Source organism: Glandiceps talaboti, chromosome 7, assembly GCF_964340395.1.
Source record: "Glandiceps talaboti chromosome 7, keGlaTala1.1, whole genome shotgun sequence".
Taxonomy (NCBI): Eukaryota; Metazoa; Hemichordata; class Enteropneusta; family Spengelidae; genus Glandiceps; species Glandiceps talaboti.
In genome coordinates this window covers 9,349,237-9,366,383 of record NC_135555.1, presented here as the reverse complement: position 1 = coordinate 9,366,383, position 17,147 = coordinate 9,349,237, and the positions used below count along the sequence as shown (strand labels likewise).

Below are 17,147 nucleotides of genomic sequence, written 5' to 3'. Positions count from 1 at the left end.
ATACAGTACCAGTCTTGTCTAAATTTAGAATAGTGCGACGAATACAGTGTGAGAAATATTTCTAGGTAAGTGTAGGTTATGGCGTTCTAAGAGGTATACGGTACCTTTATATCGTCAATGATTGCATGCGTGTGATTGGTTCATGTATATTTCCTGTTCACAAACAACAGAAGACGAAATTATATTTATTATCTGTCAATTATATTGTCTAATAATATACACCTATTTTCTTTCAAAGGCGATGTCACTCCCCCCCCCCCCCACAGCATTCCGACACAAATAGCGATATATTGTAATATCCATGACAACTCTTTAAGTGCAACCACTGCACCCCATGACAACCAAAACATATCGTTACGAATTCTAACTATTCAATTCTGGTTTAAAATAGCTTTAGGTTGAACTGTGCAAAAAAATATACAAAGAAATAATATTGCTATTTATTTAAATTTTTATTTTTTTAAAAAATTTTTTTGAGGTACTTCAGTACGCCAGACTTCAGACCACTAAAATAAGGCCAGATAAAAGGGAGATGTAGGCCTATTAACAAAACTTCGAACAATGCTGCGTTAAAACAAAAGAAATTGAATATCACAACGCAAGAATATCCCATCTTTAGAAATAATTAGACAGTTGACTGGATATTACCATCTGTCTTAGCTAAGTATTTGACGTAGTTGCTCATTGGAATAAGAATCACAGCTTGTCATGTGCAACTAACATCGTCTTACATGTAAACATTGATGGAATTCGGAAGTGACAACATTCGCATATAGCTTCGCCGCATTTAATTACCTGAACAACATCAAATGGGTAGTACATCAAGTTTGTAAGAATAATGTAAGGTAGTGAACAGTCTGATAAAAAGCGATGTTAACCCGATGTATCAAAACACAGCAAAACATCCAATGGACAAAGTCAAAGCGTAAACGTCTTTAGCCTGTGTTGTCATCTTTCAAATACGTTCGCAATTATTCATTTTCTTTCCATAATTGAACAATTACTTTCAAACGTTCTTAAATTATCGAAGCTATACCAACTAGAAATTGAAAGATGACACAGAGCAATTTAAGTAAAATCATTCATTACTATTAAATTGACTTTTCCGACTTAAAAATGTTGTTAGGCGATGCAAATATAGACTCTTCGTCTTCAATCACGATGCAAATGTAAACTTCGATAGGGTCTACTGTGAATTATTCATAATTCATACAACTAGTAAGAAAAAAGGCTGCAGAAATAGATGGCGAACAAAAATACATTTATAGTACATGTATGTTATATACAAATACTGTACAGACTGGTTTTTTGTTTTGTTTTTTTAAACAACAACAACAACAACAACAACAACAACAACATTAGTGGTCAAGTTGTTTTTCTTTTCAATTGGCTGAATATCTGTGACATTATCAATAATTTTGCTTAAATAATGTAATTTTTTAAAAACCACTTGAACGTGAACATGAGTCATATGTGAAAACAGAACAATAAGACGAGATTTAAGGTAACATCAATACAAAAAGAATATCCATAAACACTTTAAAACAAGGAATTGAAAACAATATATTGTAGAATTCTCATTAAAAATGACAAATTCTGTAACAGAGACTGAGGCCCATTTCAGCTAAAAATAAACGTATAAAGCCTTCTACATACTAAAATTTATATAGGCCTCAACAACTACGGCATAGCTAGAGGTGACTCGGTATAATGCTTGTGACAGCTTTCGAGTCTTTTATACCTTAAAATGATATCATGAACATAGATCTTCCCGTATTCGATAATACTAGATTAGTGTACATGCATGTCGTCATTATGTAAATATAGTGAGGACGCCATCAACGGTAGATCATACATTAACTGCTATGGTCCCATGAACGAAATCGTTCACTGCTGGCTATTTCGTACGTTTTACATACGATACCTGCGACCGATAAACACTTTCACCAACAGAAAAGAGTACTTTATAAGGTAAGTTTAATGAAATCATACCCGATGATATGGTATGTATGACGACGAATTTTCAAGAATCATCATTTAGGGACGCTTATTAATTGGCGCGAATCCAGAGAGTAACTGCAGCAGACGACATGTGACACAAAACTCGAGAGTGAGACATTCTGATACATGATATTTCAGCTGTACCCCGAGTTGTACCCTTCCTGGTACACGTGGTACACTTTAAAACGGCCATTCTTTTCTTTTTTCATATCAGCGCAGTAACTGTTGGCACTGAACATTTTATGTTTACGTTATCTGATCCATGGATGCAAAATGGAAGAATCCGACAGCTCTCTTCTTTGTCCGTCTCCCTGAAATGAAGGAGTTGTGTGCCATAACCCTTGTCATAAAACGAGAAACTACACAGGATAATGGCAATAACCAGTGTAAGACTAAGAGTGCTCATCAACTTCAGGTCATAAAATGCAGGTATGTAATAGTATATGGCGACGGGTCCATACTGTATTCATACTCAAAATAACCTACGTATCGGGGAACGATATATCGATATGTGACCCCAGCCCCGTCACGTCAGTTTCACGCTTGCTCACGATTTAAACATTTTGTTGAAAGTTCTGTGTATTTGGTGTACGAAGGCAATCATTTTCAAAGGTAACCAGAGCGTTTTCTTCATATCAATACACATCAAATTGATGCCGTAAAAATCTCGAACCTGTCACCAGCATGACGTGCTGGTGCCCGGCGCTTGTCACGAGAACAAAATGCTGCTGACAAGCGCCGGTCACCAGACACTCCGAAATTTAATAGGCGCTGGTGCATTCAGATCAAAACCCAAACATTGCAATCATCAATGTAAAAACAGAGGCACGGAATTGGAAATACAGTTGAAGTATCACAACACATGACAATAAATGAAAAAACTGCAATACAGAGAAACCAAAAGACAACTTTTTAGAAGAAAAACTATTTGTTTTCAAAACTAAGGAGTTGAAACTTGCATAAGTCCTTATGTCATGTAACTTGTTGATATCCAACATTTAGGTCATTAAACTGAATTATTGAAATCATACTGTTCATTTTTGAAAGTGTTATATGGAAATGTAAGCAGTGGTCTATAGAGGTGGTACTAGCAAGGGGGTGTCATTTCACAATAAAAACTGTACATGTGTAGAGACTGAGAGTCTAAAAAAAAAGTCTACCTCTTGGGTGTCCAGAATCTAAATTGGGGTGTTCCGATTTACAATGGTTTATAGGATATATTTCTTCTTTTTAAGTCAGTAAGCAAAATTCATCATACCCGCCGGGGCCCCATGTGTGTCTTTGTCAGTATTTTGTTAAAAGGCAGTAACTGCATAAAATTTAAGTGCCATAGATTTTAGAGGGACTATGCATCGTGTTTGAAATCTGGAGAAGTTTATAAGCAATCACTACAACTGGAAGTTTCTGCACTCATAATCATATAGCTAGTATGTGTGATTATGTGGCCAAGTGGGAAGTGCAGATCTAATGTGTGTGATCTCTTTTTTGTCATGTTTCTCTTAAGATTGGTGCTTTTCAAGATAGGAAAAGAAGTAAATTACTGAAATCAAATCAGGGAGAAAATCTAATAAATGACACCATGTTGTTTGATTTCAGGGAGCTGATCTTTACTGAACCAAATATAATGGCAACACCATCTTTGGATGACTGTAGGAAAATTTATCTTACAATGCATCAACATGTCTGGAAAGCCAAAACATTGTTACTAAAATTTCAAAAGATGGGTTTACAGGTAAATATCATACATTTGTCAGTGTATTTGTCATGTTAAGAACAGTAACTAGAGAAAATTTTTACCAGATTACTCTTGTGTTCCTAACCCCCAGAAAAATGACCAAAGGTTTTCAGTAAGAGTAGATGTTTGTGTGCAGTGAGAGTGCCTAAATATGCAGGCCCACTGAATTACAGCAGATTTAAAAATACCGCTCTACAGCTCTGTTTGATACAAACACACAGAAACTAATATGAAACTACACACATGATGATGTTAAGATAGCAAAATTGAAACAGAGTCACTGAACAGTATTTTGAAATCCGCTGTACTATAATGTTGTACACATTGTCATTTGTAGGTTGAAAGTGCTGGTAGATTGTTGTCTAACATATTCCAGGCCTGTTACATATATACACTGACTGCTAAACTTGCACCTCATTGGAATAAAGTTGGTAATTTAATGATTCAAGGCAGAGACTTTCTGATGTCAAATTCTAAAATGAATGCTGTCAGTAAGTACCAATATCAATAATCAAATTGTAATTATATTCTTGTTACAATCAAGATCATTGTCATGTTTGAAATATCGTCTGCACAAAAGTAATGTTGATTCAGTTGTAGATTTTTCCCATTGAAAATGTCATTAAGTGAAAGCCTGGGTTCCTATTTATAAATATGTAGTAATTGTGTGGGTGTATAACTACAACATTATTTTACCAAAGTGTTCATCAATCATGGTTAACCAGTGCTTGAAATTGACTTTTTTCTTTGGTAGTTCTAGTGGGCTACCAATTTCAGAAAGTGTTAGCCCAAGGATGTGGACAAAGGTTCTATATTTCTGAACTGAAAAACAGAGTTCCTCTATTAGAAATATGTGTGTTATTAAAATACTTTTATGTTCATAAATTTTTCTATCCTTTAAATCCTGAGTGGCCTACTAGCTACAAATTATGGTAGCCCAATGACAAGAATTGGTAGTCTGTGGATACAGGCCTGGGACTACTGTTAATTTCAAGCCCTGTTACCAGATACAACACGGTCAATAATACAATGAACTCTTTTAAACAGAAACAGAGTCACTTGTGAACTGATTATAAACAGCGCCATCTATCATCCCCATAGAGTGAACAAGACTGACAGTTTGCAGTCAAAAGCTCTCAGCTTATCAAATTATGTACTGGTTAAAATGTTAGTACTAAGAAACATAGTCTGCATGAGAAACTTGACTGATCAAGTAGACTGATAAGTCATGCAAAATAACATTGCTGTTTATATAGTTTTATTTACCCATTTTCATCAAAGTGTGAAAATAAAAAGGCTTTCCCGTTGTCATAGGTCTATTGATAATATTTCTCTTCTTTTTTAATTTATTAGAGATGAATGTGACTGTAACCAGTGAAGAAATATCTTTTGCACTTGAAGCAAGTACTGTAAAACTACCAGCTAATCAGGTTTGTACTGATAAAGTTTGCAAGCTTGATAATACTAATGTTACATCTATTGTATTGAAAGTAAAGTTGCATGATTTAGAAACTGTCTCAAAATATCAGACAAGCTCAGAAAGAAAAGTTCAGTAGTAAGTTATACACTATGTAGAGTAGATGCACATTATTATAACCCTCTCAACCATCATCTTCAAAGGAAATTAAAGTGTGTGATGTTCTAAAAAGTTGTATTATTTTCCAACAGTCCAAAAATTTAGCACCCTGACTTAAAACTATGGTATTCTAAGTTTATTTAGTTTTCTTCTACAGTTGGTCATTTATTTTGTACAATAACTATGACACCAGTTATAAATATCATGATATTAGAATACATCTAACACTGTTATGTACAATGTACTAGTAAAAGTTACCTGATACCAAATGTCAAACCGTTCACAGATATTAACTGACTTTACTCTAATACGATGTATTCTATCATTTTAATACTTTGATACATAGATTGAAGACTTTGAAGTATGTACTCCAGTACTTGAAAAGTTCTGTATGTCAAGATCAGCTATCATCAATGAATTCTCTATTGAAGACAAATGGTGCCATGTTCTTCCAAGGTATGAAAGACATTTGTTTGTAGTTGTGTAGGAAACGTATACTTTTTATCTTGGTTCGATGACAAAACTATTATCAGTCCAACCGTTAGAGCAAGACACAGGGAAATTTCAATGCTGGGACTTGACATGAGTAAAAAGTAATGATCAAGTTCAAGGAGACAAGTCCAAGATTTACTAAAAAGTTAGGATTTCTTTAAAGTACCCGAAATTTCAGCTGTATATGGACAGCCACAAGAAAATAAATCACACTTTCACCATCCATTCTCTCTCTCTCTCTCTCTCTCTCTCTCTCTCTCTCTCTCTCTCTCTCTCTCTCTCTCTCTCTCTCTCTCTCTCTCTCTCTCTCTCTCTCTCTCTCTCTCTCTCTCTCTCTCTCTCTCTCTCTCTCTCTCTCTCTCTCTCTCTCTCTCTCTCTCTCTCTCTCTCTCTCTCTCTCATATCTAATTTCAGCATGATATTTTGCCATCATAGTAAAAAATGTGTCTCTATTCTGATATTGTCTTTTATAAATAATATTATCTAAATTACAGTATGAAGAAGGGTAAATTGGTCAACATCACACATGACATTCCTCAGTCTAGCCCTTTCAAGACTTATAAGGACATTAGAAGACACTGGAAAAATACTGTAAGTCACTCTAGAAATTCTCCTAAAAGCTATTATTAGGTACTTATGATAACATTTCTATTCATTTCTCTCTTATAGAATAGTTCCTGGTAGTGTGTAGTAGTGCGTAATGTTCTGACACAAAGGTGTAGTTGGTAGTGAAACCTGTAGCAATAATATGTATTAAAGTTTGTAAGTGTTATGAATGAATACTCACCAGAAGGGAAAAATTCATATCCTGATAAGAGCAAGAACTGCAAATTTATAATTGTGAACAAAGCTTAGTCATGGGACAAGTAATTCTATAAGTGCTAGTAATTTTCATACATTTAAACTAAAATAAAACTAGATCTTAATTTTTACAAATATTATATTTTTTATACATAATATATTGTATAGTCTGAAGGAGGCACATCCTGGAATGTCAGGTATTGGTTGCATCATAACTTTGATAGTTATATCAAATGTTATTTAAAGCCAATCATCTTTAAGATAGGCTTCTTGGATTTCTGGCATATTACCCAGGGCATGTTTTCAGTCTCTGTATATGATGACAATGTCAAAGGTCACTGTACTACTTTGACTTTGAGGATGCCACCAGACTTATTGGACATCATCACAACTGTAATTTTATTTGCTGATTATTACAAATATTATAAAGGTTACAACAATTTTGAATTTTATCAGCAGAAATAAGTGGTATTTTCAGTCAATTGCATTTAAAGGTTAAATTTCCAATGAATGATGGCTAAACCTGTACACCAGGGAGTTGGATATTAACAATCATGCTCTTACATTTTTTCTTTGAACAAAGTATGGTTACAGATTACCAGAAACTGAAGAAGGGCTTGTCTATTTTAATATATATTTTCCAGCATTAGGACACTCCCTCTTCACGTATCCTTTATCAAATTGTAATGTGACAGATGTCAGCCCCAAGTACTGATATATTTTAAGATAGTCAATTCCAACAGATCATGATACCCATGTAAATTTTAATTATTTTCAAGTATTTGTACTTAATTACTGGAATCTCAGACAGGAGGAAATCTGGTAAATTGTTTTCCTTATATGTCAAACCATAATTTTTTTCGCTGAAGACTAGACGTGGCAATTATTTAAAAAGTTCGTTTTCACCAACAAATGGACTTACCAGCCTCAAAAAACCTCTCGTTTGCTACACTTCTCAAAGAAGTTTGAAATGGAGGCGTACACTTTAACTGTGATAGTGGTGTTACTTCATCAAAACTAGAAATGTTACAACATTAACCAAACTATCAGATACCCTGAGTTATGTGTCAGGAAGAGAGACTTATTAATAATTCCAAGAACCGACTCTGAACCAATATTATCAAGTTTCCTGAATGACATCAAGAGTAAACTTCCTCAAGTTTGTGGTATGCCTTATAATATTGACAGAAAACCACAATACAGTACACCTGTAATCTGTGAAGCAAGTAATGAGGTATATATAAATCTAATTTATACATGATAACTTTACAGACCCAATGCGAGTTTTACAAATGTTGTGTAAGTGAAACACTTGCTGATTGGAGTGTGACTTATTGTCATAAATCTATTTGAAGTTTTATCATATATCATACAAGTCTTAATTTCATCATACAGCAGTCTTAATCTCATGAAATTTGGAATTAAACTTATACTTCAAAGTGAAAATAGGAACAAACCTGATTGAAAGCCTTACCACAAAATGGGTTGTTCTTGAATGTGTCAATTTTGGAAATAGAAAATTCAGTTTTACAGCATAAAAAATGGGTGCTGTACAATTTATAATTCAAATCTTGTTATGAGTACATGCATACCAGTAGCTAGAGTTCCAGGTGATTTTAGAGACTACACATATGATTGCACAGCTGTAAGCGAGTGTGCCATATTCTTTTCCATAGATTTACACTTGCATGTGACATGGTCTATAATAATCTGTCTTTTTTCTGTCATGAAATTCAGGAGAAAGACTTATCAAATATCACTTTGACTGACCAACCACTAATTAGGAAGTTACCCGAGAGAAGACCTATTGAGAGATTGTTCCCACAGGCATCTAGCCAAGTCAAATCTAAAGAATTGACCAGTGTTATGAGTCAAAGTAACATGAAGAGTCTGTTTAGAAATGCTAGCTTTCTAAAGGCTAATTGTCCACCAACCACTACGAGAGATGAGGGTTGTCCTAACAGTACAAGCCAGATAAATATCTCCAGACCTCTGACAGCTCAGAAACTGATACCAATCTTCAAACCACAGTGTGTGAAGACTCCTGCATCAAGCAAACCACAGCTACCTAAAACTGTACCAGTGTTCAAACCAACAAGAAGACCTGTGATTGCACCGGTACATAAAAGTCAACAGAATCCCAGGAGTCATATTAACAGTAATCCTACATCAAGCCAGGTCACTGTTTTGAACAGGAACATCACTCAGCAATCTGCTAACTCACTACCATATAGTTTGTCTCAACCTGCCAATGCTATAATAACACCTACAGGACAGACATCAATGAATGGTGAAAGAAGTATTCTACAGGAATGCCACATTGGACAATCACAGATAAATGATCTCCGTCCACATAAACTCCAGCTTTCACTGTCTGCCAAAAGAAAGAAGCAGGTATGGACCATATCACAGTTTTAGTTCAAAGATTTTGAATCAACAGGTGGTATGTGTGTGTGTGTGTGTGTGTGTGTGTGTGTGTGTGTGTGTGTCTGTGTGTGTGTGTGTGTGTGTGTGTGTGTAAAATTAAAGTTTCCTCTTTACTTTAGATGGGCTTATAGCTAGGTTGTAATTTGTATAAACCAGACATTATTCACATTTAGATTTAGATCGTTATTTCATTTCATTTTTTGGGCATAAAGCATGATAAGAAATTTGTCTGATTTTACCTAATGTACTGTGTGTTTTTATAGGTCAATGAAGGAAGTGATGCAGTAAAGAAACCAAGGCCTAAACCTAAAATTCAGGAGAATGTTGACATTGCTTCTTTGGCTATCCATGGACAGGTATTATAAATTGCATTGCCTTTTCCTTCTATGACAGATATGTTGTTGAAAAAAAGTGTTAAACTTTGAGTTAAGATTTGTATGCAAATTTCAACATTTCCATACGATGATACAAAAGCCTTCTATTATAACTACACAGCTTTAACAGAACATTAGTAACTGTTATCATAAAATTCTCAAAGCTACCACAACAAAGCCTCAAAATGAACCAAAATGTCCAACCATGTCTTCAGTTTCAACTGTGTTCTTCATCTTGTAGCGAATGCAGTATCCCACAGAAGAACCATTCGGGTTTGTCATTTTTATTCTAAAATAACATCCCAAAATGTATGAACTCAGTTTTGTACCGTTAATGAAAGTTCATCTGTATCCAAATAATAAACCTTACATTCATGATCACTGACTGTTAACTATTAAGAGAAAGGGGTAACATTTGAGAACAGTTAGTGAGCCTGGAGATCAGAAAAGAAAGGAAACCGTGCATCTGTCGTGTATCAGCACTTAGAACATCACTGATGTCAACACTTCATATATCAAAAATTTTGATTGACTTTCATTGATCTATTTTCCCAGTTGTCCAAGGTGAACACTGCTACCCTGGTGAACTGGTTAAAAGACAGACATATTCCACTAAAGGCCAAAGACAAGAAATCAGATCTTATTGATAAAGTGATGACACATCTTCAAATACAAAGAATGGAAGAGTAGCAACCATTATATTGATTGGTGTACTTCAAGTCTTATCTACTTACCTTGATGGTGTGTTCAACTTCAAGTTGTATACAAGACAGTCAAACACTGATACCCATTTGCACACAACCAGTAGTGACAAAGAGTTACAAACACCGGTAATGTAATGCTTCAGAGCTAAATGAATACTGACGTGTAAATGTCATGACAAGTTGAATCTCAACGCCACTTTCAAGGTATGTAAATTTGCAAAATGTACACAAGAGTCAGGACCAAAGTGCTAGCTTGGCCTTTCACTTGTTCATATTTAACAACCTTACATACATGCACACACAGGATTTCACAAGCGTGTGACCATTACTTCTTGATCATAGAAGATATCATTTAGTTATAAAACAGTTATTGAACACTATTCAGCTTCAACATTCAGTTAGTTTGACTTGTAGCTTATAAATTCCACATGTGCATGTGCATGTGCATGTGCATGTGTGTGTGGGGTGGGGGATGGGGGTGGGCTGCAAATGTAATATGCATCCAGTGGTACATGGACCATTCTGCTTTATAGTAATTCTATAAATACTCGGGCAGCCGTGTAACAACAAGGCTGGGTAAACTTTCACTTGCCATTCTCCACTTGCATGATAAAGTCGTATGCCAAATAACCCTGGCTAATACAATTGATTGATTCATGCATGTAGAGGGACGTGTAAAAGGCTGAATCCACAAAAATGGTATTATTATGTATTCAAATATCACATGTAATGCTACATGCTGAATAATTGTTATGAGGTTCCCTTTACCTAACAAACTTGATAATGGAGGCTACCTTTATCATTGAAAGTGGACGCCCTGCTGTAACAATGTCTAGAATTTTTTTCATGGAGCTGCTGAATCAGTCTAACAAACAAACTGCTACTTTTAATATATTACTAGTCATCTTGCCATATGAGTAGTACATAGCTGCCAGAGTATTCAATAGAATCGCTGTTACAGTAATAATAACAAGTTTGTCACAAGTACCAGACAGGTGTCTCCAACAGAAACCACTCACAGGCATAATTTTCTTTACTGAAAAAAAGATCTAATCTTTAATGATTTATTTGCTATTTTACAGCTCAGGAATAAATACCATCTAAGTAATTATAGTTTCTGTATACCCTATCAATATTTCCCCAAACTCTGTCAAGCAATCATCACAATAGAAGATTCACATAAGATTAACTTTCTAAAGAAATGTCAGCTTTACATAACAAATTTAAACTTGCTGCAAAATCTCTAAGAATACTGTACATCTTCATGCACTGTGATAGTCTAGAGGCTCAGTATTCATGGTTTCAAAGGTCCCTCTTCACCCTATCTAGCTCAATGAGAAATCATAAAACCAAAGTTGTTTACGCAAATGAGTAAACCCCCAGATGTTAGAATGATATATTCAAACAATGTATAAGTAACATCCTGATCTGACAAATGTACCATATTTGGACATTTTGTAACTGCCCCAATAAACACCAACTCATTATTGGGCACAATTCTGTTATTGATTAACAAACATGATGTTAATGACTGTTTGGGTGGCTTCGGTTTGAATTTGAAATTTCATGTCAGGACCTCATTGAGCTAGCCATGTAGTTAGGAGAGATTTGATGCCACAGATAGCCTCTAGACTAGCATTGTCGCCAATTGAGCCACGTTTCTAATTCTTCATGATTACATCAGATTACCTAATTTCTTATAACAAGCAAACAATCCATGGTTACATAAACAATATCGTTATTGCACTATCTCTGTTTTTGGTTTTGCATTGAAAAAGTAGGAAAACTAAACTACGAGATTGTTTTTAATATAGTTTGGCACCGGTCACAACAACCCTCATGTTACAAAAAGTTGAATTCTTTTTTCCATCTGTAGGGGTCATGACAGATATACGTATAACTCTAAATGTCAAAATTATACAATATTATTACAAATGGTTCCATTTTGAAACAAAACATACAACAATTTATCACTTCCATTTTTAATTAACACTACATTCTACGGAGATCTATATACTACATTTTTTTGCTTTTGAAGCAAATACTTTGATTTTGTAAATGATATTTATTTTTTTTGGCATGAATTTGATGCCCGTTTCCAAACATGGTCATTATCCAATCAATTATAGTCCAACTGTAAGTTCACATTTTGAATTGCTAGGAATCTGATAAAAATTTGGTACTTACTCTCCAAACTATGGACTTTAACAAGTTCCTGCCAGTTGTAAGTTCATATCCATGTTGTACATTTTCAAGATGACATTCAATATAACCCCAATCCAAAATAATTCACTACTAGTGTACAATTACATGCAATCATACCATGTAATGTTACGAAATAATTCGCAATTCAAACTTTAACATGTCTCAAGATTATCTACTGTTTTGATTAAATTTTATCATAAAGAATAATTTCAGAGTTTGACTTTTCCAATATTATATCTATAAATGATGTGAATGCTATTTTCAGCACCTCTGTTGAACATAACTTATGGAACTAGTAATATTTCCATGTAATAATTAAATTAAATCAAATAAAAGAAATGTTAAAATCCAAGCCTTGTTTTTCATAATTTCATAAGTTGACATATTATGATGTACATATCTGTCACATCAAAATCTCAAAAACTGGAAACCTGACTGACAGTATCAAAAAGGATTGTCAAAATGATAAAAACTGGCTTTTCTTGCGGCTATGGCAACATCAAACTCTTGTACATCACAATTGTTGTGAATGTAAGTTGGTGTCATGTCACATCGACAGAGGGCACACTACTGACCAGAATCAACAGATTACAAGTGTATGTTGAATCTAAATGATGACATGCATACTTTTATATCATGTGAAATCCAGCGCAAATGATGGCATATAACTTCATTCATTTCAAGACCAAGCTGTGTATACTAACCCAGCAGTGTGTTCTTTGAGTGACCGTCTCATTAAAACCCTTGCAATGTACACTTGAATTGAGAAATGAAAGCGAATATGTAAAATGACATCCAAGTTCAAGCTATGTACATTTCATACATACTCACATATTCGCTATGACTTTTGATTGAATGGTGAACTCTATATCAACTACACTGAAGTGATACAGTCTGTAACTGAGGTCCCATTTTTGACAAAAGTCGGTCAGTGTATAAAATGTGCAAACATATGGTACACTTGTGTACTTCGATAACGAAGCAAAGACAGCCAACAAAGCCCATTAAGTTACAGACTATGCCTTTTCAATTTATCACGTAGATATTAAACAAGTTTGCATTTAAGAAGCCATTTCTTGATGTTTCATTATCTTCAAAAGAAATTTACAACTTTCATTATACATGCTTATTTTACATCCTGTAAAAATTAAATAACAAGGTACAGAAATCAAAATAAGTTAATACTTGGTTGAGATGTTGAATTTTTCAAGGGACATTTTAACTAATATGAATTCAAAAGTACAGCATTTGAAATTAAACTATTAGTAGTTGGCATTTAAACATGCAGAACACATTCACTAGTGTCGAGATATTTCAGTTTGCATGCTATTTAAAGTGTAAAATATGTTTATATTCCAAATATTTTATGACTGTCTCCGAAGGACAGTCACATACTTTATACTATGCATGGGGTGATTTAATTTGATGCATACAACCTACAACAGTAATGCCACTCTGAAAATGAAAATCCTCCAAATCCCATCATATGTTCAAGCATGTTAAGTATTGCTACATTGCAAAGTTTGTGGCATGCTTGATATAAACTATGTAGATTTGTATAATGCCATACTGTATACCCTGTATGATCTAGTAATCATGTAGTAGACTCATTGCTTCTGCTGCTTTGATTCTCACATCAGAGGATTGGTCTTTCAGTAATAGTATCAATGCTGTAATGAGAAGGGACAATAAAGAAGTATGACTTATTGAGTGATATAACATCATCAAGAAAACTGACAATAGCAACTAAAACTGTGGTCTTAATTTTCCATAAGAAAACTGAAGTCAAGAATCATTGTTTAAACCAATAGTAGCAATATTGAGTTTGACAAGCTACGAAAAACACATTGACCTATAAAATAATTAGAATTGTGGTTTATAATAGATATTGACATTAATGTGATAGCATTGTCTTGGTCATGACACTAACTGAGATATCGGTATAAGTGCTGGAAAACAGTGAGTGGGTCTTAATGTAGACTGAACCATTCTTTCACGGTTGGTAAACTTACAAATTTTGCAGGCCTAAATACATGTGACAACCTACCAGGTATTCCCACCCACATTCCCAAGCATAATAATGTTATTATGTACCAACATATCAGATTGTACAATATTGTATTCATTCATGATTTTTGTCCCTCAATATGTATGATTGTTACACAAGATGATAAATTTTGTTTTGGTACCAACTCACCTCCACATACATGCTCCTTGGATATCAAATTCCTCTGTTCTTTTGGTAAGTTTCCTAGTAAGAAACCTGCCACCATAGATGCATTACCTCGGATATCTGCCCACTGACTTTTGAAGAAAGACACATTTCCCATGACATAGAAATTGACCTTGTCTGGAAAATCACTGATCTGTTGACAGAAGAAAAGATGCAAAATTTCAACATATATAGTGTTAATTTGTCCATGCCCAATGGATACCATGAAATCAAATATGAGCATGAAAAATTAGATCTAAGGTGATGGGCTTAGACCAGTAACATCAGCTTTTCTAAATTACTTGGCACCATGAACAAACTCTTTTGCTATGTGTACACTCTAAAATTCTGGTGTTTGCAGTGTTTTCATTTTTGAAACTTGTACATAGATGATGGTTTTGTAAACTCAAGTCATCTCCAAAGTTGGGATGATTCTGCTATGTGTGTTTAGTCTGCAAAACTGATCTATATATTACATCAAAATGTGACGTACCATAACTTTAGAGAGATCATACATAAATTCACCATAACTAAGATGTCCATCTTCTAGTAAATGCTTCTGAAACATTTCATTCATACTGTCACTTCCCATCAATGGTCCAAACTGACGTAGAGCAAACTTACAGGCCTACAGCAATACAATAATATATAGTTGGTAATGAAATTTCTACTCACAGAGTCAAAATATTTCTTGGAAGCAAATCCCAAACATTCATTCTCACAATAATATATACCAAGTGAGAGCCAAACCTTAAGGTTTAAAGCAGGAGAAAACTGGAGTGTCTGTGGAGAACCTGCATTCTGTGGTAACAGTCCATTTTGATACAATTTTGATATTAACCTGCATTCTGTGGTGACAGTCCATTTTGATACAATTTTGATATAAAATGAAGTAGTTTTGAGTGTACATGATTGTCATTTTCGCAAGAGGGTATTCAAAACTCAAGGAAAAAAAGGTTTGGTACCCTTATTACTTTCTTCAAGGAGAACACTGGTTAGATATCATCAAACATACATGAATTATACACAACACAAAGTGCTACTCACCTTCTTGACATCAGAATCTTCATCATTCAAATGCAGCAATAAACTGACAAAGTTGGTGTGAATCTGTTCTAAGAATGGAGCTTTAGATGGCCCATTACCAAAACTACTCAGATTACCAAACAATGTGAAGGCTGCAGCCCTTACAGAGGCTCTATCCTAAAGAGAAGATAAATAATATGTATTATAGTTTGAAAAGCAAATGCCGTTTATAAAATCACTCTCCTGAATGAATGAAAGTAATAGTGGATTGCACATTTATTTTGTCACATATAAAGTGAGCGAAAAACCTAGCAATACTGCCCGTCTTGTATCGATGTGTCACATCTCTGAAGCAAAGCAAAGCAATGTAATTGACCTTCATTCATTCATTGGAAATGGTCCAATGCTTTATTTGCAAATGGGCACTGATCTGACCTGACGAAATTGAACAAAACAGTGCACAGTATATTAAGTAAAAAATATGCATTGAAAATCTTTGGGTTAATATCCTGCTTATCAAATTTGAAATACATGATCCTGTCTCACATATGTACATCCTCTTACCTTTTCAAAGCACGGCCTGATTCTCAGCGTAATATTGATAAGAATAGCTCTGATGTTATTTTCATCAATCTCAGCCAGTATCTTAGTCAGTCCTGACATTGCTTCTAATGTAATATCATCATCTGGATCTTCCTTATCATCCATGCCAGCCATCATAGCCGATAACACAGTTGTACAGAACTTTTGAACCTAGTGGTAAAACATACCATAATAGCTAATAACAAAGTTGTACAGAACTTCTGAACCTAGGAGTAGAACATACCATAATAGCTAACAACACGGTTGTACAGAAGTTTTGAATCTTTTAACTTTATCACAGCATACAAACCATCAGTGCATATAACACAGATGTACAGGGTATATAACAGAATTTTTAATACTTTACCTGTAGTGAGCCAACACTGGCAATGTTTCCAAGTCCTCTGATACACAGCATTCTAACCACCATGGAGGAGTCCACTAATCTTCCTAACAGATTATTCATCAACATCTCCACCAATGAAATGTCACCTGCACACTGTTGGTTGATCAGCTGTTAGGGTTGAAAATCAAAATACATCATTGTTTAATTTTTCTTCACAAACAAGAATTTGACTGTAGCTTTTCAAGCATCTGATATGATAATAGTGGGGAGTAATATGATTATACATGCACAAGAATGTTTTATGAAAAGTCGAGAAAAGTATAGTGGCAACTTTTAACGTTCAGACTCCACTACAAAACTATGACATGGACGAGAGTTATTATAGTGTAGAGTGACTAGGGTATAAATACCATATTTTGTGTTTGAATGCATTCAACGTTGTTTGCATATTAGTGAAATATACTACATCTATGCCTGCAATATGAAAAGTTCTTAAAACTGAGTGTGACTGAATATGGAAGTACAAAACATGTGAGACTTACTTCAGCAAAGAATGAGACTGCCACTATCCTCTGTGGATCATGAAGACTACTTAATGCTGCTGTTAGACAGGATACTATCTTGGATACTTTCTGTGGATGATGCTCTGCTATTGCCCTGGCAATG

The 17,147-nt window shown here is 34.5% G+C and overlaps 2 protein-coding genes across 2 annotated transcripts in view; one reads left to right on the top strand and one right to left on the bottom strand.

The window, feature by feature from the left end:
* Nucleotides 1-2,263: 2,263 nt before the first annotated feature.
* LOC144437887 (uncharacterized protein C18orf63-like) lies at nt 2,264-10,096 on the top strand. The gene is made up of 11 exons (XM_078126919.1): nt 2,264-2,430; nt 3,598-3,733; nt 4,074-4,227; nt 5,090-5,166; nt 5,659-5,768; nt 6,299-6,395; nt 7,189-7,271; nt 7,656-7,839; nt 8,343-8,999; nt 9,296-9,388; nt 9,962-10,096. Exons 1-11 carry the CDS (start codon nt 2,264-2,266, stop codon nt 10,094-10,096), a joined length of 1,893 nt encoding a protein of 630 aa, XP_077983045.1.
* A 3,415-nt stretch (nt 10,097-13,511) lies between these two features.
* LOC144437240 (maestro heat-like repeat-containing protein family member 1) overlaps nt 13,512-17,147 on the bottom strand; it is a 28,835-nt gene continuing 25,199 nt past the window's right edge. Inside the window, exons 28-34 of the mRNA XM_078126142.1 lie at nt 17,024-17,138; nt 16,503-16,649; nt 16,118-16,306; nt 15,575-15,730; nt 15,021-15,155; nt 14,513-14,681; nt 13,512-13,985 (exon numbers count right to left, since the gene is read on the bottom strand). Of these exons, the coding sequence (XP_077982268.1) occupies nt 13,903-13,985; nt 14,513-14,681; nt 15,021-15,155; nt 15,575-15,730; nt 16,118-16,306; nt 16,503-16,649; nt 17,024-17,138 (994 nt within the window). The 3' untranslated portion in view covers nt 13,512-13,902. The remainder of the gene's footprint in view (nt 13,986-14,512; nt 14,682-15,020; nt 15,156-15,574; nt 15,731-16,117; nt 16,307-16,502; nt 16,650-17,023; nt 17,139-17,147) is intronic.